Consider the following 25,297-nt stretch of genomic DNA (forward strand, 5'->3'; position numbering starts at 1 on the left):
AATGATAAGGGTGGAAAAAAAATAACTCTCCTGATCACATATTCAATAATTATTCCATACTTAAAGAAACCCCCTGAACTTTTAAATATCCACAGTGAAGTTCTCTTCTAAAAAACTGTGAAAAGTGTTTTAATTGTATAAGAATATGCAGATTATTATAGTTTTCATGAAATGTATCCCATAGAGAATTTTCTGCATGAAAATAATAGGTAACATTTATTGATAACTTTCAAACATGGTTCATTTAACCAGCATAATAGTCCTATGTGATGGATAATGTTTGTATGCCAGTGAGGTAAACAAGGCTTCAGAGGAGTATTAACACAATGAATGTGAAGCTGAACATTACATGTAGGGCTGGTTGACCTCAAAGCCTGTTTTCTTAACGTCTTTAATACCCTACCTCTAAAGAGAAACCAGCTCTCAGTTTATGACAGTGTAATGTTACCAGCTCTATTTTTATTGTAACACTGAAAGACACAGATACATTCTTCCTATGTCAAAAGAAAAGACAAAAATATCTGTCACTTGGTCTTTGTACCTTGATGTACCAGAATCAAAATTCTCCTGTGACAGTTTTCTAAGATAGGCTGGATTAAGGCAAATCAACCCCTAAATTGCTGTGACTACTTATGCTTCGATTAAAATGAGCTGGACTGTTTATGACAGTTTAATAAATGAGAAGCAAATAGAATGAGATAAACGTAATATATCTAATTAAAGAAAAGAACAGTTGTTTTGTTTGGGTTATAAGCAGTGAGCTCGATTAAAAATTGATGAAAGTAGTTTAACCTCATTGTCTTTATTTCTAATGGTCCAATTAAAGAGATAGCCATTGATATTAAATGGTTTAACACACTGTTTTAAGATTTAGTTTTTTAGTCTTGCAAAGCAAGATTTAAAAATATAGCATAGCTAGTATATTCACAAGTAGCTTTACCTTGATGATATGTATTTTCACATGGCTATAAAAATATGCTGGGAATCCCACCTTAAATATTCCAATCCAGTACAAAAGAACCCTTGTTTCCTTTGCCTTGATTCATGATAAACTGAACAAACCTCAGTGTGAACAATTATTGACATTCTATTGCATTTGATAAATGCTATTTTTTCCCGTGTTCCATTATTCACTTTACTATTTATCTTAATAGACTCAAATTGTGACTTTTGGGCTTTTTTTAAAAAAGCTGTTTAAAAGAGAGAGCTAGAAAATAAAAGAAAACTCAAATCTGTGCTTTTTAAACTATTTGTGGGAGAGAATCATTTCAGGTTTTGCTCAATCTGTTTTTTTAACCAGTAGTTTCCATCCTCTGCTGCCCCCCAGGCAGGCTCTACAAGACCCAAACTGGTCTAAATCTTGTTCAAGGGCATAGGTCCACTGAGCATGCATGTGGATACTATGGCAATTATCAACTTGTTCTAAAAGATTCTGAATGGTTATTTTTAATTACTGTACTATGGCCAGGTTGGTATAAATGATATGCCAACTGGTACCTTTCCGCAGACCACAGAGCACATTTTGAATCATGCTGCTCTAGAATTCAGTTTCTCAATGATTCTGGATGAAAAGCTTAAACGTGTTATTTCCTGCAGAAACCATTTCAAACTTAAATGCTTATGTTTACATATTTATCAAAATGCCAAACCCTCTCCCTCCCCTGTGACCCAATATTCATTTCCAGTTGTTCAGCACCTATCTAGGAGTGTCCGTGTGCCACCCTTGGATGAATCAACCACGCTGCTTAGTTTATGCCCAAACTGGGCATACAGGACAGGACCCCCTCAAACTGGAATTTATTTATAAAAAATTGTGTATTTTTTTCTTATATGTTTAAACTTCAGTCACCTTCAAAGTACTCTCCATTTGATGCAATATACCTATCGAAACCTTTTTTCCACTGCTAAAACAGTATTTGAAGTCATCGATTTTGATGCCGTTTAGTGCTTCTGCCATTTTTTGTTTCACCTCTTCCACATCAGCAAAAAATTTCCCTTTAGGACTTATTTCATCCAGGGGAACAAACAAACAAACCAAAACTCTGCTCAAGGTGAGATCAGGGGAATAGAGAGGGTGGGGCATGGGGGCCATGCTGTCTTTGGTCAAAAATGCTGAACGCTCAGGGCAGGGTGGGCAGGTGCACTCATAAATCATCCATCACAAAATGGGCAAAGGCATTGAAAGAATCTTAAAAAAAATTCACTGAAGCCAAATAATGCGTCTCTCACAACAACGCCGGCTGGTACGCTGATACAGATGGGTTCCTGGAACACTCACCCAGGGGGGGCAGCCTGTACTACAAGGGGTCTGCCCTCCAGAGGATAATTCCATTTATTTGGGGTCCCTCCTCATATACATTTTAGGTCACCTTATTTGTTACATACTTATTGTACCTTCATTATGACACCAACAGCAGTTTATTTTCATTTACATTTCTTTATGTCTTAGACAAGCCTAACCTATTAAAGTTTAATTAGCTTGCTTTTTTTGGTACTTGCATTACCCATCCAACTAAGCCTAGTACTTTAGATTGTTAAATCTATTCTTAAACTTTGTTTTATAGAGAGGATGTTTTATATATCAAGTATAATTATGTTCTATGTATAGGTTTACTGCCTAACAGTCCTGTTATTTTTAGAACTGCTTAGGTTTTTTAAATTCCCTAATATAAATCAAGCCTTATTATCTACCTCTAGATAGATACCATCTATCTACCTCAATTAACCATTTATCTATCACTTACCTATTTATTTTATCTATTATCTATTTGTCTATGTGTGGTAATGTGTGTACATACATACATATTTTATCTTTTCTTGATTTATTTTCTCTATAATTTTGAATCACTTTTACTACTTCTATTAACATAGTCTACTTTTTTCCTCTATTGTCTTTTTTTTTTCAAATTGCCTAGTTTTCAAATTGCAAAGTTTTGGGGGTTTTTTTGGTTTCATTTTTGGTTTTTTGCCCATTCAATAGGTTTTTTTGTTTATTTGTTTTTTTGTGGATAGAGACCAAATGAGGAAGGCCTGGGTGTCATCTGTCCATGATAATAATAAAGTAATAAGAATGAACAACCTCTCAGAGAAATTTAAAGTAAAGGAAATAGAGCAGAAAACTAAAGTCCAGGGTTTAGCTTTCCTGAAGTCACAATTAGAGAACAGAAGATAAAGAAGCCATTATAAACAGAATTTTAACCAATAGGATTAAAATGACAACACATCTCTTTTGGAAAAGATAGGATCATGGAAACCAGTTTGTTCAGTAGTCTGAACAATTTACAGTGAAAGACCAGGAAATGGAAGCAAAGTTCTAGACAGCTCGAGTAAAGTCTGAAGAGAATTAGATACATGATTGAAAGTGAAAGCAGATGAAGCCAATTAATGTTGTTTTATTGTTTGCTTCTTAAATAAAGCAGAATATGCATGCTTGAGTACTTGGAGACATAACTAAAGTTATAAATGAAATGTAGGGCAGATCTTTCCGAAGGCAAAGGACAGTGGACAGATCTATGATTAGAGAAGGATGAGAGGTGGGAAGAATGACCGAGATACAAAGGGTTGGATACAAAGAAAATGGAGCTACTTGTGGCAAATAGCATTTATCCCTTCTGTGAATGATGCAAGATGTGCTAAAAGGGGGACTGTGAGGAAGAAGGAGAAGAAGGAGGAGGAGAAACAAGAAGAGAAGGGGGAGGAAGAGGAAGAGATGGGAATTTGGAGATTTAAGGGCAAAATATTTTCAGTAGGTCATCATTACAATAAATAAAAATGACAAATTACTATAGAAGATGAGTGCATATATTCATCTCTTTGACCTACTTAATGTTTAGCAAATCAAGTATCATCAATACTATTTTAATTACTAAATCAAACTTCCATCATCACTAGTAATATATGAGTATCTTGTATTCCTTTAACACTTTTGAAGAGGTTAATACATACACAGGAAATATGTAATTAAATGTGGATATAACCCAAAGGGATACAGATAAATTCTAATTATGAACTAGAATTGTGTTTTTCTTATTGACTCTCATCCTCATTACTTCTAATATCTTATTAATTCCTTTCACTCTAAATGATAGTATACATTTCCATAAAAAGTAATTTAATGATACTATCTGATATAATCCTGACAATTTTCCTCATCAGTATCTATTATCTTAATCTTATTTTGCTTCTCTGGTATTTTTTTAGCTTCTCTTTTATCCCATTAAATGCCTAATGCATGTGAAAACATTCCTCTACAATTTTTACCCACAGAAATAAATATTAATCTATGTATGCTGGAAAAATAAGAGCGCTATGGCAAAATGGGACCTAACAGACTATAATCAGAAATAATAGCATAAAGTGAAGCAAAGAAAATTCAGGATGACAGTTCAGGAAACTTTTAATGGCTTTGTAAAAATGATTGTGAGTCTGGTCAGGGACATTTTATGGGAACAGCATACAAATAGGAGATAATTCCCAGCAGAGTCATTTATTTCACTGTTGAATAGTTTTGTAGCAAACAAAGGAGTGGAAATTGCTCCCAGTTCAGCAGTTGTTGGGCTGACAGTTACGTGTCAGGTCACTCACACTTTCTGGTATTTTGGCAGCTTTTACAAACAGCAAAGAACTTGTAAACCAGTTCCCTGTATTCCAGGCCTTTCATCAGCCTTAGGTCCCGCTTTTTTCTCACCTCTTCGTGCCTCTCAGTTACATATTTTATATAGTGTTTGATTGTCACAAAATAATTTCTCATCAAAGATACTTAATATACTTTTGAGGGAAAAAAAAAAAAAAAACATTAGCCAGAGAAAAGAATGTTTCAGTGACCTGATGAATGAAAGTACAATTCTGTCCTCTCTTTCTGAGCATGTGCTGAGGACAGATTTCCACCTTCCATTTTGTCCCACCTGCTTCAGGTGCCATTGGACATCTGTCAGCACGACCCCACCCGCAGTCATCTTAGAATGATGACGGAACATTCCGTGAAATGGAGGTAATTTCCTACCTCCAGCACTACCAGAAGCACACAGTGGATGTTTAGTTTACAGGGTTTTTTAGTTAAATTAAATTAATTTATTTATTTTTGTCCTGGAAGCCCGGAACAGCTGGTACTGTTTAGAAGATGTTACTGCTGTATGTTCTTGGTGCACTGGCTGACACTGACAAATTCTGGACTGGATTTTAAAAATTAGTAGACCCTCCAGGTCCTCCCTGAATCAGGTCTGAAATTTGGAGAACAAAAACAGCAGAGCACATACAGAACTTCTCATTCCAGACTGCTCTGGTTTTTACATTATTTTCTAAATTTTACCCAAACAGGGAAACCGCCTATTACGGTTGTGCTTCCTGAGAAGGTCTACACTATTGAGGTGTTATATTCTAATCATCAAATGCCAAATGTGATTTATCTGTTGTCAGTATGATCTTTAAATCAATAGAAATGCTTACTGGCGTTGATAATGAAAACTTTGTTGATTTTGTTTCATGATTATTAATGGTAAATGGAATCTGATGTATGATGAGGTTTTTGAGTTAGAGAAAAGAGTATTCTAATTTAACTTAAGAGTTACTAACTAGAATATACAAATCAAAAATTAGATGTCAGTGGTCAATGATCAGACCTATATCATAAAACAAGTGAAATATTGGTGTTTATCAATGTTATCATTATATCATCATATAAATAAGTATTTATTATTATACATATATTTTATGTGTAGTTCAACAAATCTCTTCTTAGTGGTTTTTCTAACTATAAGTAATTTGAAAGACTTATGAAACCAATAGACCAGTGAATAAGAGAAAAGTCCGAAACAAAAATAATGAGCTAAATGACATTTCTTATACTTGTGATGTGTCTGCCAGTATGAGTCACAAAGGCTTACAGATCCTTTCAACATTCATGTATTGACAAAGTGCAGGAAAGGAAGAACTAGAAGGCATTTTTTTGCCTCATTTATGGCCACTCAGCCCAAATTATGCAATATTTAACCAGAAGGCAGTTCTAGAGTAAAGGAATAGAATAAAAAAGCTTGGGAAACTTAAAGGATTTTGTAAAATTTGATCTTGATGCCAAATTGAAAAAATAAGTAATCATTCTTAGTAACTACTTAGCACTCACATTAATTTCTATAAACATTTAATGACCTTAAATACACACTATGTACTATTTTGATTGATTTAACTCTCATATTTATCAATTATTATATTTACATTTGATGCTAAAAGTAGTAAAGCCCAATTAATTTTATCCAGTATATGCCATGCCGTGTTATCATTTAAGATACTCATTTTATGTTTTATTTTCTAAATTATAGGATGAAGTCTGCCCCAAAGCTGAAGGAGACGATGTTCAGAAATGTGTGTGGGCCTCAGCTGTTAATGTCAAAGACAAATTCATCTATGTAGCACAGCCGACTTTGGACAGACTCCTCATTGTCGACGTGCAATCCCAAAAAGTCGTGCAGGTATGAATGATTCCTACTCCGAAAGCGACTAAAAATATTTACTTTAATGTAGTTTAATAGTCTTTACTGGTAACTTGTGCTTTGCCATTTGATTGTAATTTATAACTTGCTTCATTACTTGGAAAACTGTAAAATATATGCATTTTCTGCAAACACTCTTTGCATACTGGTCCGTGAGCCTAATGAATTAAAGAAGTAATTTAAATCTTTTGTTTTCAAAAGTTTGATTCCATGAACACATAATACTAACATGGCCAGTTTCACAAAAATCATCCTCATAGTTGCTTATTCTTCCTGCCTAGAGCAAGGAGAGTCCCAGTCAGAGGCCAATGAAGATGTTGCTGCTTATCATCCCAGAAATGTTTTTCTATCTTTCTCATTTGATTCCTAACAAAGACTGAGATAATGAAAGGCTTTACTAGATAATAGTAACTTAATAGGTATTTGCTATAGTAGCTTACTATAAATACTTGCTGTAAAACAAGTATTAATATGTACCTAGGTCAATGACAGAGACAAGTACCTCTAACAAATATTGCCGTGGTCAGTCATGGTTATGAAAAACCATTCTAGTTTAAACCACCAAATGCTTCATTCCCTGTTCTTCCCAAGACTGTCCAACTCGGGGGATCTACTTGAACTCAGCCACCCAACAGCCATGGGGCAAGCAGGATTTGCATCTAGGCGGTCTGGGTCCAAAATCTGGGCCCTTTACTATTATAATCTGTGGCAAGGGTAATGTATCAGTTACATCCCTATTGTAGGAAAAACAGGGGAACTTCATTTTTGGAGTAAAAAGGCAGAGACAGGGGTAGGTCATGGGACTGCTCACACAGCTCTGGAGAGGTTATCTAGTGTTGCCCTTCTGACAATGGAAAGGAAAAGGATTGAATTACAGGGACTCCTGAATACTTCTTTGGAAAGGAGAGTTAAGTAGCAGATGAATGACGAGCAATTCTGCAACAATCTCTTCTATGGAAACTTAAAGACTACCTTATTTTTTAAATAAAAATTTCCAGCTGGGTTTATTCAGTCTAGTATTCTTTCTGATAGGGACACTACTTCTTCAAGTCTGCTGTGGACTCTAATTATAAAATCAAATGATAGCACATTAGATTCTCTTTAAAAATTAATATTTTCTTCTTTAAACTTGTCTAAATTTGATTTCTGTGTCCATGTGTAATTTCAGCATGGGAACCTCTTTGGATAAAGAGTCCATAAGTCTATACTACCTACTAGGTAAAATAACACATTCTTACATTTGTCCAAACACTACCTCAGAGTATATAAATTGTAGTCCTCAGAAGTGAATGACTAAATGCTTAAAAGTGAATTATGAATACCCTAAATATTCTATTACTATACTTGAAAATATTTCATCTCATAGACTCTCTAATTCTTTCAAGTCTTTTTCTGTTTTAAATACGATACGTGATATTTTATAGATTTCGATATTGAACCCTCTGTTTTATAAATTAATAATCTAGGTAATTCAAGTTTTAAGCTATTTAAAGAACTATCCCTAACTACTCTTAAAAAAATATAAATTTGAAAAGCTTTATTTGTGATTAAAAGCTTTATTTACATCAAAAGGTTCTAAATCCCTTTAATATCACTCTTAAGGTCAACTGCAAAGTATGAAGTTAATTTTGGAAAAATACAGCCTCCTTTCTTAATCTGACCACTTTTTTGTATCCAAATTAAATTAGACTTCCTGATTATGTGATGTACTTTGGGTTATTTATTTATTTTTAATCGGAGTATATTATACTGAGGCAACTAATAATATCAAATACAGTGTAATAAAATTTTAATCATCCCCCAAACATGATAGAAAATACTATAGAACTTTAAAATGTGTAAATACAAATAGAGTAACAAAGTCCAAAATCAAAATGCCTTATTCTTGAAAAAAAAATTTTAAAGAACACTATGTTTATTTACATTTAATCTTTCAAGCTCTCTTTTTCAACCCAATTAAAATAGATAGGTCCCTGGTGCTTTATCCTGACCTTGTCTAAGAAGTCACATTTCTGACTTCTTTTGCATGTATTGACTGTGTGACTAGGTATTAACTGTATGTTTTAGGCCTAAACATTTAAGAAATTAAATAACCTTGTTATATTTTATTATTAAAATAAATTTTTTTGACAACATAAGGTTTTGCAAGCTTCTTAATTAATTATTACCATTAGGGTGTATTTGTTTCCACTGGGTGCATCGATATCATTTCTATCTGAAGCTTAAAAGTCAAAGATCATAGTTTTTAAATGGAATCTATAACCTTGGTGTTGCTTTAAACATCAAATGGCTACTGCTTTTCTTCTTATTGAAATGTTTGTAAGAATGTCCTACAGGTAAAGTTTTGCTCTATAAATGATTAACTAGTAAACAACTAACCTCATTTTGTCTTCTGTGGAGCAAAATCAGGTTCTGCTTGGATGCAGAAGTGCCTTATTGTAACACCTCGGGAGTATTCTTAAGTATCATCAGCAGTCTCCTCTAGCCATTAGCACATTATCTTGAGAATCTACATCATTAGTTTAAATGAGGTTCCCTTAATTAGCCAGCTGGTACTCTCCTTGTCAGCCTGATAAACAAGCTGTGTCACACCAATCCTCTATGTCAGGATGAAACCCCAAGTTGTGTGTATCTTTGTTGCTATTACCAGTATTTCACCCTTACAGTACAAGCCATCTCTGTAGAATCACATATATCCGGTCCATGACCAGTGTAGCATGCATTTTTAATTTCTTATATTTGTTTTATCCCCTCAGGAAATATTGATCAATTTATATGCCTAGAGTTATGTTGGGATTTTGAGGGAGTTAAGGTTTACAGAGCAAATCAAAACAGAAAAGAAAAATGCTCATAGTGTAAGTAAATTGTATCCTTAAATAATGTTTGAAAATATTAAAGAAAAAATTATTTCTATCAATATGTTTATAAAGCTGCAAAAAATAAAAACCAATATTGCATTATATAGCATATTTTAAACATGGTTTTATAAAACAATAGGATAAGAAATTAACTCATTATGACAATATAATACTCAGAAAAGGTACTTAGATGGATGATTAAGAAATACAGAATCTGGGACCTGAATATGTAGATCATTACCATTAATCAATTAGAATAACAAAATATTGTTATTGAAATATATTTGTGAAAATATTTAATGAATCAATAACTATTTGAAGGGACGATTGGGGCTTAATTATCTGACGATCCCCAGGTCAAACATAGTCTGCTGTGTGTACAAAATTGTAGTGTTTATGCCATGGGAGAGAAATTTCCAACATACAGTGTCAGGACCTTTTATTTAAACAAAGCCTTTTGGAATTACTCAGTGGGTCAGAACTGATCTTTGTTCATCGTGGTGAGAGCACATGTCACCTGCTACAAATGTCTCATTGCCATAGGTTTCTCAAGGCAAAGTTCGAAAACAATTTTTCTAGCACAATAATATTGGTGATCAAATGCAAATTTATACTGAGTAATAATAATAAAAAAGTAGGTTGATTCTGACATGGAAGATCAGCATATATATAATGCTTTTTCCCAATCACATATTTTTAAAAGACCGTCTGAATTTATTTCATCTTACTTTTGACCAAAACTTTTTTAATCTACTTATCTTTTGTTTAGATATTATATATTCTTGAACATTGTTTTTTAATTTATATCATTTTCCTGATAAATGGTTGGTAGAAGAAAATCTCTCTCTCTCCCTCTGTCTCTCTTTCTCAGTGGTCCCCAAAGTGGAGTGTGTGCAGCATGGGAAGTGAAAGATGACTAGTTGTGGGAAAGGAATTCTAGCTTATCGTTCATAGTTCTTTTTATCTTAAAAATTCATATTTCATTTTATAACTCTTTAATATATCGACCAACACTGGAGGCCTGAATTCATCTGTATGTGATGTTGACGTAACACAGAGTGGAGGGGAGGGCACGTTTGAAGGTGGGAGTTTTACATAGGGAGTGATCGACAGAGCTGCTTCTAGTCTTTGTTCACTTCCATCTGTACAAAAGGGGTAACAATAGTGCATATCTCAAAAAAAGATCATCGTGACAATTACATAAAAATAATTTTTATTTGTAAAATACTTATTAAAAATGTGTTCGTAATAAGCCTGGTGCAGAATATAATGGTTTTTATTAAATAAAATAATAATGATTTTAATAATAAGTTTTGGCATTTTCAATTTTGCACTTTGCTTTTCCCAATTAAGTAGATTTAGAGGTTCATTAATTATACGCTGAGTATGACTATTTACAAGGTATTGTTCTAAGTGTGTAGGTTATATTAGGGACCTAAACAAATGCAAAAAGATTGCCTTCTTGTAGTCTAGAATCAATGGGATGGAAAAAACAATGAAAAATAATAGGACTCATGGGCACAGACAATAGGAGGGTTGACTGTGGGAGTCGGGGAGAGAGATAGGGTTGAGCAATGGGGAAAAAGGTGGGACAACTGTAACTGAACAACAATAAATAAAAAAACAAAAATAAGAATACTGAAAATACTAATTATATAATATGAAAGGTAGTGATTTTTTAAAATTTTTATTGTTGTTCAGTTACAGTTGTACCAATTTTCCCCCCTAATTGCTCTACCCTGTCCCATCCAACCCTCATTCCCAAAGACAATCCCCACCCCATGGTCCTTGTTGGAAAAGGTAAAATGGTAGAGGAAGGCCACGTGGGATTGGGAAAGCCTAGGGTGAGGGGAAATGCACCACATGAAGTCTGTTTACAGCATTAAATAGGGTGGTCAGACTGGCTCACCAAGGGGAGCTCTGAGTAAAGGACGTGTGGAGGAAGCTGACGTTGAGCTATCTAGGGGAAGACCATTTTGGAGAAAAGCCTTCCAAAAGACAAAGTGTGGCTCCTTGGATGGACGTGGCAAGGAGGCTAAGAGTATCCAGATTGGAGACATCACAGGAAGAATGGTAGGGGGGTTGTTTGAGAAAGAAGCCTGGGGTGTGGCAGACAAGGTAGTGCCCAGTGGTTGCTACAAGGACTTTTTACTACAAGGGTTTTGCTCTGATGGGCATGGGAAGACACTATAGCGGTTTGAACCCATTAGTGTCATGATTTGTCTACGTCTAACCAAGCAAAGAAAAAATAAAATCACTCTGACAAATCTACTGAGAAAGTCAATGAATATCAAGTTAGAAGTTTGAAATCATGTGAGGATGCTACAGATGATAGGGGTTGTTCACAGTGATAGGAGAGGTGCTGGAAAAGGTCAGTATTTGGAAGGCAAATCCAGTCGTATTTCCTAAGGAAGTGAGGCATGGGAGAAAGAGAACGGTCAGTGATAATAGAATCTTTTCAATCCTTTTCATAGAATATGGAGAAACATTTTAACTATTTCATAACACAGGGACTTTTCTGGGGGAAGAAAATTCTTCAAAAAGTTTAAAAAATAGTGTCTCTTTTACAGAAGCTAATGGTTTAAATTTACTGACCATTTAGAGTAATTTCCAGAGTATACTAGCAGATGTTTTGTAAAATCCAACACATGCAACATGTAATTTATCTCTTTAAAAAGTGGATGATGTAGGTAGGAATATATATATGTTCATATATATATTACTGAAAATTGGGTTATGGCAAAATTATCCTGAAGAAGGGTATTTGGAAATATTTTTGTCATTGTTATATGATTTTGTTGCTGAAAACTATATAAATGTTCCTCTGTAAAATGAGTTATTTCTGCACACTTGAAAACTTGTAAACAGATTTTTCCTGAGACTTAAACATTTTCCAAATAAAATATGTTAGATGTACTTTTCTTCATTTTGAGCTGCATATCTTTTTCGGTTCGTGTGTGCTTTTATAACTGAGCACCAAAATAAACTAAATTTAATACCAAACCTTTGAAATGCTGAAACACAACATGTTCAAAAAATCTGTGAGACCATGGAGCAGGTATTTTTAAAACTCTGATGTTGTCTTTAAAATTGATTGATATTTTTCTCTTTCAAATACATATATCTTAACTTTATTTGAAAGCAATTAATCATGAACTGCTTCTGAATCTTCTGGAACATTTTCTCATAAGTTAACTGTAACAAATAGTGTGTCTTCCCATTTATAAAAATATTCATATTTTAAGGCTCAGTTAAATAGCATCACCTCCTCTCCTTATCCCTCATTCTGTATTTTACTTCTTCCTCTGACATTTCATGGCATTTGGTCCTTATTTTCACTTCGTGACATGCATCAAGTTATTTTAACTTCTTCTTTCACCCTCTAGCCTGTAAATTTATCAAGGACAAAGACTACATTTATTTACTTTCTCTTCAAGGTCTTAGTTTTATTGTTTGCTAAGTAAGGGTACTACACCTCTAACTTTGAGACAATATGATGCTGTTATAAAAATACCTCTAGTTCCATTAGTTTTTCTAATTGGAGTAATAGTGTTTCCATAGTGCTTACTATTTACCAAGCACATCCTCAGCATTTTACATTTACTACCTCATCTATTATTCACAGCAACCTTTGAAGTTGCTATTATTACTCTCTTCATTGCATTATAGAGGAAACTGAACCACAGGAAAATGTAGTAACTTCTTATGATATGATTATCAATATTATTTACATTTAATTGACGATGCTAAGATTTGAAGTCTGCTTGGGAGTACACGCCCATGCGCTCAGTGTATACCACCTCTCACTGACACCTCACTAGGGTTGTGCTGCTTATGCAGATGATGCCGCCTGCATTTAAGCCCATGGGTTTCTTTCTGTCTTCCAAAAGAAAAAAAAATAAAAGAATATTTCTTAGGCATAAATAGGAGGGTGACATATCCACGCATCGTTGGGATGATCTTTCCTGTGTAGAGAGAGTTTCCCACAGTGGGAAGGAAGACAGATTACCAAATCCCAGCCCTGCTGGTCACTGGCTGGATGACTGTTGGGGAGACAGAGGCTCAGCTCCCTTATCCTCTATTGTGTGGACATTAATATAACTTGTGGATTGGGGTATGCCCATGGAAGACAGTGCTGACGAAAGGGCCTGGTTAAAAGAAAAGAACCTTATGAGAGCTGGCCATTTTTATTCAGATCGTTCCCTACTATGTAAAGGTATTTGAAGACCTTTGCTCTTTTCATAACTGTGTCTGAACAATTGAGGAGTCGTTATTGTTGCTTTTGTTTTTGTATTGAGCTGTTCCATCTTTAACATTTTTAAAAGATTATCCCATTTTAAGCTGCATGCAAAATAGGCTGACCATTATAATCATACATAGATCAAATTTAACATGGTAAGAGGAAAATATGAAAAAAAATGAAAGGAAATCTTATTACTTTATTATTGATGAATGATGGCTTTTTTGCTATGTATGTATTTAAATTATTGAGCAGTACATGTAACATGCAGCATACATTTGAGTACAATTAACAAAATACCAGACTAACTATTCCTTAAGCATTAAAGCCATTTAATTATTTCAAATAACATTAAATCTAAGGATAGTTTTTCTAGGTTTGTGCAGTAATTCATTATAATCAAAAATTCACTCTCCTTTTATTTTTCTCTGACGGAATCCTCAAAGTGTTGGATTTTACTTCTTAAGTTTATTGTTTTATGGCCTCAGAGTGGCTTTGGAAATTGAGGCTTAGTGTTCTCATATGATAACATTCAAAACAGGAAGAAAGAGAAAGCGTGGTGGAAGGAGGGCTCCTCCTGTTCTTGTTGCTTTTGATGAAAATGCAATATCATCCTTCGAAATCATGTATCACAATCATCTTTATAATATGTAAACTAGCATATGCCGTGTGACCACCCTGGCCTCTGCAGAGGCTGGGAATCTTTGCATTTGTCAAAGGGCAATGAAATTGGTTACTGGTTTCAGTCTCTGATGTTTACCTTCCTTGAGAACATTGCTGCCCATCTAATACCAAAACAAGACCACGACTCTGCTCGCCAGCAAGAAGGGATGAGGGTACTGAGATACCGACACAGAAATGCTTAAATTGGTCTTTTCAGAAATCTCCTAATTATTTCAGTGATCCAAAAAGATAGATACAATGAAGGGAGAGGTTTGAGCAAGGAAATACTTTAGTAAGACTAAATTGCCAACATGTTAGTTAAAATATGAATCTCCATATGTTCAACCACATCTGTAGTTCACCTTTAACTCAGCACTGGGAAAAGGCAAACATTATGAGCCAGGACTTGGGAAATTGTCTATGGATATTCAACAGAGCTTTGGGAAGAAATGCTTTGAACATTAAATAAAAGCTGTTTTATTGAACACATTTGTTTTATGTTACAAAATTTATATATGCAACTACTACAGGACATTACTTTAGAGGGGGGTTAGCTGGTAATATAAATAGCTTAAAATAAAGGTGAGTGAAATAACTGCCTGGAAGCAATTTGGTTTTTTAGCAGTTTTACTTTAAGTAAATGCTAAATATTAGCAGAAAACCACATTTACCATATCATGTATGGTACAAAAAAAGTGCTTCTGCCTTCTGTGGTTTTGGATTGCTCATTAAGGAAACTAAATTAGGTACTCTGTTGTGAGAGTTACAACCATGTATTGTATCTTTGGCATCTTGGCATTACAGGTGGTCAAATCCCATAACCAGCACTGGGTTGGAAAATCCTAATGGTATAGCCTTAGTTCTCACCTCTATTAAATGATTGATTAAAATGCACATATTCATTCATTTGAGTTTTTAAATAGCTTCTCCATGGCACACAATTTACATAGGTAACAAACAAACACAAGCCTTTATAAAATGGCACAAAAACATGTTTGAGTCACCTATCACATTTCCAAATTAATGGAGTAAAAGTTTATAAAATTAGACATTTGGCAACATACATTTTTAGTCTGACATCGAAACTCTTGATTCTTCCATAATTTCTGGGCTAGTTTTAAACTAAAGTTTCAGCCTGAAAACATTTTTTTAACTCCTATTTATTACAGGCAGTAAGCACAGACCCCGTCCCAGTGAAATTGCACTACGACAAGTCACACGATCAGGTCTGGGTGCTAAGCTGGGGCTCCATGGGAAAGACTTCTCCGACGTTGCAGGTGAGTCCGTTTCAGCATATTCGAGCACAGAAGAGTCTTAACCCTGTAGCTATGTCTTGGGATATGTATAACCATTTAAGAATGATATTCTTCATTCTGAGAACTGCGGGCGCAACTGGACCTGCACAGAAAAAAAGGTAAAAGAAAGTTGATCCCCAGTACTTTTTTTGGATTGGAAAATATTCTAGGTCACATTTATCAAAGGTTGGATTTATATGCTAGAAGAATGACATATGATGACAAAGCAGATGCTGTTAGGAAAAAAAAATTACCTTTCAAGAGCTTTCTGCCTCCCTGCAATTTTCATGAGAATTTTTTTAAATTTCCATTTCTCTTTTCCAAATGAGACCTGGGGAGTGGGACACATGAGACAGAGACCAGGAGAGGTAGACAGCGTCTCCAAGCAGATCTCCATTGTTCTGCAAACAGAGAGCATTTTGTTATTTCAAAACAGGCTCATTTCTGGTGTGACCTGTGTGGACCTTGCTCCAGTCTTGAAGTTGTTTATGTGAGAATTTGACAAATAGAGAAAAATATATAGTATACATTTTACAATGACTCTTTGGCACAGTCTTATGATTTTTATACTTATGAGTTTAAGAAGGAACAGAGAGAGACTGGGAAGGAATGTTTGGCCCTTAAAAATGTGGTTTATCTATTTCCCAAACCACCTTGTGATTATAAGACTGCCTTGGACATGTGTCTTCTCACAAAATCCTAAATCATAAACCTTTGGCTACTTTCAGTTAAGTCTGTTGAATGCAATGTTATTTTTAATCAATTATCACTTTAATGCTTTTCATGATTTTGAAGTGTTTTCAGTATTACAATATTTAACCTACATAGAATAGGTCTATTGAAATGAAATATTTTAAAGTAACTATTACAATTAATGGTTTGTTTTATATTTCATTAGAAACATTTGTCATTTGAAGCATGTATAATATAATACAGTATTTCAGTTATTATTGTTGCAAGTCAAGCCACTTCAAAATTGTAGGTCTTAAACAAAATTAAAGGATGACTCACCACTCAAAAATTCTGTGACTTGGCAATCTAGGCATTTCTGTGGGCAGGATCTGGGAGCACCCATGGGGCTGCGACCATTTGATAGCAAGAGCTGGGAGATCCAAAGTGGCCTCAGTCTCGTCAGTCCTGTGGTGGTGATGCGTAGCTGAGTGCCTTGTGTCTCTTGCCTGTGCCTGCTCAGCCTTTAGATTGCCATCTCCACAGTGTGGTGATAACAGAATACGACGCAGTGGAAGTCACAAGGCCAATTAGAATCTGGGCTCCAGGACTTGCATAAGTAACTTCCGCCGCACCCTAACAAATGAAAGCAAGTTACACTACCTTGCCCTGGTTGAGGGAGATGGTGTAACAGAGCCAATCTCTTCATGGAAAGAGCATAGTCTTCATTGTGGATGGCTGTTAACATGACCTACCTATGGTCATAAGCTCTGATTATTTGATATTTTGTATTTAAATATAATCTTGACAAGAAAAATAAAATAGGTAGGAATTAAAGAACAACTTTAGGCATCTTTAATAGTATTTAGAAAGGGAGAAAAAGCTTTGTAGAGGTGTTAAGTAACTTCCTACACACTCTCCAGCGATCTAAACACGGATTCTTTCTCTCTGAGTAAAAAAGAAATGCTAATAAGATTTACTGAATTTTAAAAACATTTTCTGGGTGGGAGTGAAAGGTAAGTGTCACACCTAGAAATATAAAATAAAATCGAGGCATTTAAAAGTGTTCTTAAAATAACATATACAAGAAGATTTATTTGTACAAAGTGTGTGTTTTGTGTGTGTATATATATGACAGATGATAGCTAGAGAGACAGACCGAAAACAGACCATTCTGTACCATGGAGCATGTTAGTGTCTGGTCTCCCACCCCAATCTCCACAGGATGATGCAGTGAAGACTAATGTCACCCTGCATGTGCAGCACCGTCGTACTGTAGGAAAAGGACCCTGCGAATATGTGTCCCTCAGTTTTATTAGGCTGCTAGCCCATCAGACCATCCTCTCCTGTGGCAGAGAGAGATTACTACTCTGGAATATATATACAAATCTTGTCCTGGGAGAGAAGGGGCAGGTTTGAACTCTGGAATGCCAGTAATTGGCTCAAAGGCTCTAAGTCTCTAAATCTCTCAGGAGCCAAACAGCATCTCTGGCTTCCAAGGCATTTTTGCTACATCATCATCCTTTAACCAAGTTTGCCAGTGCCCTTTGTTCAGAAAGACCTGACTCTGCAAAAATGTCAAAATATTCATAGGTAATGGTCTCCCAACAAGTTCACCAGGAAACATCCCCAAAGAAAATGGGATTAAAGGTTTTTCTGAAAGTGGAAATACTTTTCTTTTGGAGAAATTGGCTTCACCAAACCAAAAACATGGGCAAGCTGTCACTTTTGCTAGAGTGTCTCTGTGCCACAGTGTTGAAAGCTTAGACTGGAAAGCAATGGATGCAAAGGCTAGGAAGTAACTTTTTTGTCCTAATGCAGTAAATCTTAGGATGGTACCCACTGACCCTTGAAGGAGCAAAAGCATTTTATCAAGGATCAGCCAGCCCTATTTATATTCCTTCTTTGTCTTTGCCTTTCAATTATCAGTAAATCTATAAATCTTTGCCAATTATGAAAGCAAAATATATTATTTTTATATTTACAAGTAATTAATGAAAACCCATGAGGTATAATTTTAGGTATGTAAGACAGTAATGTTTCCAATTAGTATTCTCAAATGAATTCCCAAAGATTTATCATGGTTATTCATTTCTTTTTAAAAGACATCATGCCTAATAATAATTTAAGAAACACTGTTCTAAAAATTGAATCTGTCATCTGTACAGTTTTACAATTTATATGGAATATCTTTTCAATTGCACAACAATTAGAGAAGAAAATATCCCCAGGAAACAACTTGGAATAAAGTCCTTAGGTTTTGCTATTTGTCAAGGAGTAGGCCGCGGCCAGATCGGGTGCCATTGGGAGGTGATGGCTTTGGGTCCGTAGAACCCATTACACGTGGAGAGACCAATGGCAGGATGCCATTAAGAATGAGCCAGGGGTTGTTGAAAGATGGGGCCTATCGATTAAGGTGCATCAGATCAATCTGTGCGTCCTTGCATTTAGTTGGCTCAGTTCTGAACTTGGCCATCCATCACTTCCTGCTCAATTCCGGCAGTGAGAAGGACCCTGAACCGTCAGGAAACAAAACACAGATAGAGGGGAACTAGGGAAGTGGCCATGTGATTTTTATAACCTAGGACTATGCCAAGCACACAAACAATGCTCAGTTAATATACCTTCACTAGCATTAAATATTTTTGCATCAGTAAGTTTGGGAAGGTCGGGATGCGATACACACATTACAGTATTGTTTAGATACTAAATTCTGTGATTCCTGTAAACTACCAGAACACATATTGACACATAGCAAACTCTCAGTAAATATGATTGCTACAGTGGGTCTAAGCATTAATTTCAAATACAAGTATATGTGTTTTGAGAGTTACACACACTTCTATACAATCCAAAGGGAAGAAAAATGGAGAGAGTTCCTTCTCTGTCTCTCTGTTGATCTTGATTAAAGTCTTGTAGACATTGTTATGAATGGCTACAATCCAGTGCTAACTTTCTCACTGATACTCATTAATAAAATAGGTATCGTGTTTTAAGGCTGTTAGGAAATACTTTGGTTGTCTCTTCCTCTGGGTACATGCTGAGCTCCTTTTTGCTTAAGTGGAGCCAGATAATTATTCTGGCAAACGAGGTTTGCTGCGATGGAAACATTCGAGGTAGCTGGCCTCTCCTTCAGTGTGGAATACTGAGTGAAAACTGTGGCTATCCTGCCAAATCCCTCAGGGGAAGTAACGTGTGAAACAAATCTTTGTTTTCTAAGCCACTAAGACTTAAAGGTATGTTTCCTGTTTTGTTTTGTTTTTTTACCTGTAACTTAACTGACCCTATCCTGACTTGTAATAATTAATCTATATTTACTGAATATGACAATTTTCAGTAGAACTCAATGAAAATATGCTCACTTGTAAGAAAGTTAACCATTCTGAAAATAAAAAGACCCCTAAAAATAAAAGTGTTATTTAGTTCTGTCATCAAAATGAAAGGAAGAGATCGCTTTGGAAGAAGGGAAGTCTGTGTGACTCAGAGATTCAGTCAGAACTTTAGGAAGTTCAATTTGTAGATCATAGGTACAAAAAAATCTAGAAGAGGGGAAAGAGGCAGGGAAGTGCTTTAAAAAGCTAATAGAACAACTGTTGTACAGCAGAGACAATAGAGAAAAATGAGGAGGTGTGGGAAACTGGGAAAAGGAACTGATAAAATCCGATGCATAATGGGATATGAGGAATAGAAGTTTAAATGCAGTTATTTTTTTTAATAGACAATAAAAAGTTTTTAAAAAAACAGTTACTGATGAATAGGCCCAGAGGCGTATGTCCATGGTTATTGCTGTACTTCTCCAAAGGAACTGCTATTTGTTCTATTTTTTTTTATTTCTTTATAGAAACATAAATTTCTATATTGAAAATACAGCAATTACAGAATTTCAATTTGCTTAATAATATACTAATTTTGAGGATAGCGATAGAGAGCCCATGCCAGAGATTCTTTTCTTCTCCAAATCAACAGGAAGCTGATATTGCTAAGGGCGTGCATTGCCACGTTTCAAACAGGGTGTGTTCTGTGTAGGTGATAACCCTCGCCAGTGGGAATGTGCCACACCACACGATCCACACCCAGCCAGTGGGAAAGCAGTTTGACCGAGTGGAGGACTTTTTCATTCCCACTACGACACTCCTCATCACCCACATGAGGTAAGTGCTAAAATGAGCGACCGGCCTTACATTTCTCTCTCACCTTGACAGAAAGCCATGAGAAACCATAACAAACATTTCAACTGCACAACAAAGACACCTAAAAATGTGCTTGATAAACTTTTAGTTATCAACATCAGGGATAAATTTCCTGTCATATATTCCTTCATAAGCCTAAGAGAAAAGTGAATTCATAATGATAGGGTTGCATTTTAAAATCAATTTTACAGATTAATATATTTGTCCATGCTCACTAAGGTCTCTTTAGTAGGCTTTTGCAAAATGCTGACATTTGAACCTGACATAATAAAAGAACCACTCTCACAGAAATCTACTCGATACGTCATAATAACATCCAAGCATCATATTTTTCTCATTTTGAAATTAATATAAAATCACATTAGGAAGTGTAGTTAGGTTGAAATGAAATGTTCAAGGTCTGTACTGTGAGAACAGATATGTTGGCATGTTCTCTCTTTGTATTTACAACAGGTGAAAAGGTAGTAATTTCTAGTGACATCATTCCAAAGTTCCATAAAAGCCATTTAAATACTTAAAAGGGGAGGTTTTGGAGATATCACAATTTCTGGTATTATGTATTGTAATAATTTATTGAAAAAATTTAAAGTATTGCTTAACAATACCAGTGAATTTGCATCACTAGCAAATTTATTTATTTTTATTTTTATTTATTTATTATTATTTATTCCCCTAATAACTTTGTTGTGTTTCTTAAGTGAATTCTTATGAGGGGGAACTGCTCCAGGTATGTTATGTGAGCCATTATTTGATTCTCGTGTATATTTGTTTCCCTTGTATTGAATTGAAAATTTTCTCATCTAAAACTTGGGAGTTGTAAGAATTTCAAAAGAGTGCGAAATTCACCTTGCAAAAATGAAAAAGGGGATTAAGAAATCAGAAGTGTGGCTCCCAGTCAAGACATTATCTATAAACTATTTTTTTGCATAGCCAAGTATGTCTTTTCAAAGAGTTTAATTTATTTCTCAAGCAGTTGGCCATTATTCTCAGAGTGCCTATTATGTGCTCAAGTAATAAAGTGATTAAAACTGTAAAAATCCTATCACAATTATTATATACTTATATATAATATATGTAGAATGAAAATGTATGTTGTGTGCTTCAAAGTAATAATTTTTAAGGTTTGGCTGCAAACACTATAATAATTTAGAGACTAAAGAAGTCAGCATATGGACTAAAAATGGTACCACTTGAGATGTTACCAGAAAAATATGTTCTTATATTTGCTTGATAAAAATAAAATTTTATCCAATTGACATTGGTTTGTTATGATTAATAAATATTCCTTTTCTCTTTTCATGTTTACAAATTATTGTTGTACTAATCAATAATTCAATATGTAACACTGCGTTCATTTACCCCATTCTCCTATTCCTTATTACTTTATTTAATACTATTATCAGCTTTGCTTATTTTTTTAAATGCACTATTAATACAATTATTTAGGCCAAAATTCCTGTGGTTATGAAACCAGTAGGGTTAACAGTGTAAACTTTTAAGTATTTCTTCTACCTTAAAACAAAAAGATTGTATCATGATGCTAAAATGGCTTCAAGAGGCCGGAGTTTAAGTTTGTCTGCCTGCAGTAAGCACTACGTGCAATTCTGTGTTTGTACGTATCACTGATATACTCGCAGCAGACAACGTCTGTCCAGGGTGAGAAGGATAACTACCTAGCTGGAGTTGAACCTAATAATAATTAGAAAGACATCTACATGATATAAACACGTATAAGGCAGAATTTTATTTTAGTTATTTCTATATATTATGAAAACCACTGAAAAGTATGCTTGAGGAGATCTTTAAATATCTTCATTCCTTTTAGGAATGTATAGTGAAATGTGTGAAAGTTTTGCCAATACTTATAAGAATACTAAATTAAATTATAGCAATCCTATCTGCATATAGGTCCCATTTTAATGAATGTGAATGATCATCAGATTTCCTATTGCATTTCAAAGTAATTACTGCTATTACTAAAGTGAAGAGTACATGTAAAAATTAGCATGCCTTTCCAAAAATAAACTGTTAAATATGTAGAGTATTTTTAATGTAATGAGAATTTATTCCCCATCAGGAAAACTTGAGGGGTAGATATGATCTTTTCCCCACCAATTTCATGTACCATATTTTTTCTAACCAAATTCCACATGTGTTTAAATATGTGCTCCTGAGACTGACCTTTTTATGAATTGTGCTTTTCAAAATTTGAGTCTGTGTTCTCACTGTTAGGCTTGGTATATATGTCCAGATCAATCAGAAGGTCTGACAAAGAATGTATTTTTAATTAATACAAGTTTTCTTCCTTTGACCCCCTTCACATTAATCTGCTTTTCTCTAAAATGGCTACACCCTCATTTCAAATAATATATACACCTATGCCTGAAAAACTCCCAGATGTAGAGGATTTTATACCCTTAGTGCTTAAAAACCTGTAGGCACTTAATTCATGTTTCTCAACAGAATGGAGATAAAGAAGGAAGGAAGTGCTATACTGTTTCCTAAACCAGGATATATAGTATTGAGAGGAGAACTATATATCTTGTATACCTTACTGCGTTTCTCAGAGTGTAACATAACATCAAACACGCAGCAAGCTGCATCAGGAGCCTGGGAATTGTGTGGAAGCAGTGAATGGCAGTAATGAGAACTTACATTTCCCATCAGACAGATCTAAGCCCGAATGTTCCAGCAACACCATTTGCCATCAGTTCTTACGCAGTTTACCAGCTTACTTCATTTTTTTCTAAGGATCGGCATAAAATAATGTTTGAGTGTTGCCCCTAATAGTTGCCCAGACTACTTATAATCTACACTGGTGCCTGGGGTCACCTGAAATTAGTTATAATTTTGCTAAAAGTCTTTATTTTTCCCTGTTTGGTTTCTTCTCAGTTTTCTCCATTTTTTTTAAATGCATCTTTGTCAAGAATTCTCAAGCTTGTTTAATTCAGTCTGTAAAATATTATAAAGACTTTACTAATTGAAGAGAACAAAAATTCTTTAAAATTTATATTAAAATATAAATGGTAGTGTAAAAAGAAATCAGTCTTCATAAAACAGTTTGAAATTTTCAGCACTTTAAAAATCCTTAAAACCTAAGTTTGGTTCCTTTTGAATGGTCTGAGGAATTTGAATTCCCTAAGACTAATTTTACCATTTAAAAAATATTTCAAAATAAGGGCCTGGTATCATCCACTCATTTAGCTCCTCACCTGAATTCATCCCATTCCTTAGCCCCTCAATTTAGGCCACATGCAGTTATTCCTGATTTTTACTACAGAGCGAGAGCTTATTAGTGAAAATGCCCCATTGTGGTTTTATTTGCACCTTTCTTCTCCATAGAGATCCGAAGATTATCTGAGCCCTAGGCTGGAGATAAATTAGGTGCCACAATGCTGCACTATCATTTCATCTAAATCAAAATGTCTCTGAACTGTAGAGTTCCGGTTACTGGACCACACTTGTGTCCCTGACTTTCTCTTTCTTCAGTATGAGTGCTTATCCAGGAAATAATGTAGAAAAGCTCCAGAGCAGCACGCAGCCATTCCTGAAGACAGGCGCCTGTGAGCCCCAACTGTGAATCCGATTATCTAAACTTCCTGGCAGATGAGAGGGGTTGCATGATACCCCTGTCTCCCCAGCAGTCCCAGCTACTTGCTGAGCTTCTGAAAGGGGCTGAATAAACACTTGTTGCCTAACTTTATTTTTAAAGATTACTAAAACTCTATAGTAGTTATTTTTAATACACCTGTGAGTGAGTTGGTTAAATCCACCCCCCCATTTTTTTAGGGAAAATTTACATTACTTAAAATTTAGTTAATAACACAGATGATTTGCTGATGCTTGTTGAAATATACTGATTTAAATCACTCTATAATTCTAGGCCATTTTTGTTTTTAAGAATAAACATTTTATATCTTATGTTTTGTTAATTTCACAGAAATAGTTTCACTGAATATTTTAAAGTGACATATTTTCTATATTAGTAATTCATTGCACATTTCAGTTAACTGACAATGTGTATTAAATAGACATTCATTTTTCAGACTTCCAGTTAATAGAGACTTTTCTTTAAAAGTATTATACTTCAGCAAGTAACTCATAAATCTTGAATCATAATTCTAAAGGTAAAGAGATTATATACTGCAAAAGAAGCGTGTTTCCAATGACATGAGAAATATAGACTTCTTATATGAAGAATTTCAACTTGGATTTTTTTCTATATAAAAAAATATTCAAATAGGTAATATTAACAGAAATTGTTAAAATGAATATACATGTATAATTCTCAGAAGAACCAATTATATTTATTTAATATTATAAAAATTGAAATGATAATTCATTATGTTTTAATTAAAAGTACTCTATAAATGTAAAAAAAAAGATTTATTATTCTATTTATAATTTGTATCCAAAGAACCAGGTTATTGCATCATTACATGTAAATAGATATATTTGAATAACATTATAGTTCTACAATTACATTTTTTTAATGGTATGGCTAATGTGTGGCGGGGTTTAGTGATGTTTGTTATCATTTTTTTAATTCGCCAGAAGTTAAAAAGTAATTTAAAATACATTTTTTGAGCAAAATTGTTGGTTACAATGGTTGTATTAAATTTCAAAGCAAGTACATCTCAAAAAAATGGACACTTGTATAACTAATTGTATATTTTTCATGACATTTTGAAGAGAAAAAAGGAATGTCAATTTTTGTCATGGTGTATGTAAAGATTACAACTTTCTCGACAGATGCTACTAGAGTTTGCATACAGGAAATGAAAAACAACTGGTTTGCAGTAATTTATCATCTTATCACGTTTTTTAAAGTTCTGTATAAAGATCATAGGGGTGAGGAGAACTGAGAAAATAAGAGAATCTAATGAGATGGCAGATA

General features: G+C 34.5%; 1 protein-coding gene across 2 annotated transcripts in view; it reads left to right on the plus strand.

Moving 5' to 3' along the window:
• The window catches only part of FSTL5 (follistatin like 5), a 546,539-nt gene that overhangs the window by 488,445 nt on the left and 32,797 nt on the right, over positions 1-25,297 (plus strand). For both annotated transcript variants that reach the window (XM_045202427.2, XM_045202428.2), the window contains exons 13-15: positions 6,315-6,464; positions 15,416-15,523; positions 20,237-20,361. In XM_045202427.2, the coding sequence (XP_045058362.2) occupies positions 6,315-6,464; positions 15,416-15,523; positions 20,237-20,361 (383 nt within the window). The remainder of the gene's footprint in view (positions 1-6,314; positions 6,465-15,415; positions 15,524-20,236; positions 20,362-25,297) is intronic.

Source organism: Desmodus rotundus, chromosome 9, assembly GCF_022682495.2.
Source record: "Desmodus rotundus isolate HL8 chromosome 9, HLdesRot8A.1, whole genome shotgun sequence".
Taxonomy (NCBI): Eukaryota; Metazoa; Chordata; class Mammalia; order Chiroptera; family Phyllostomidae; genus Desmodus; species Desmodus rotundus.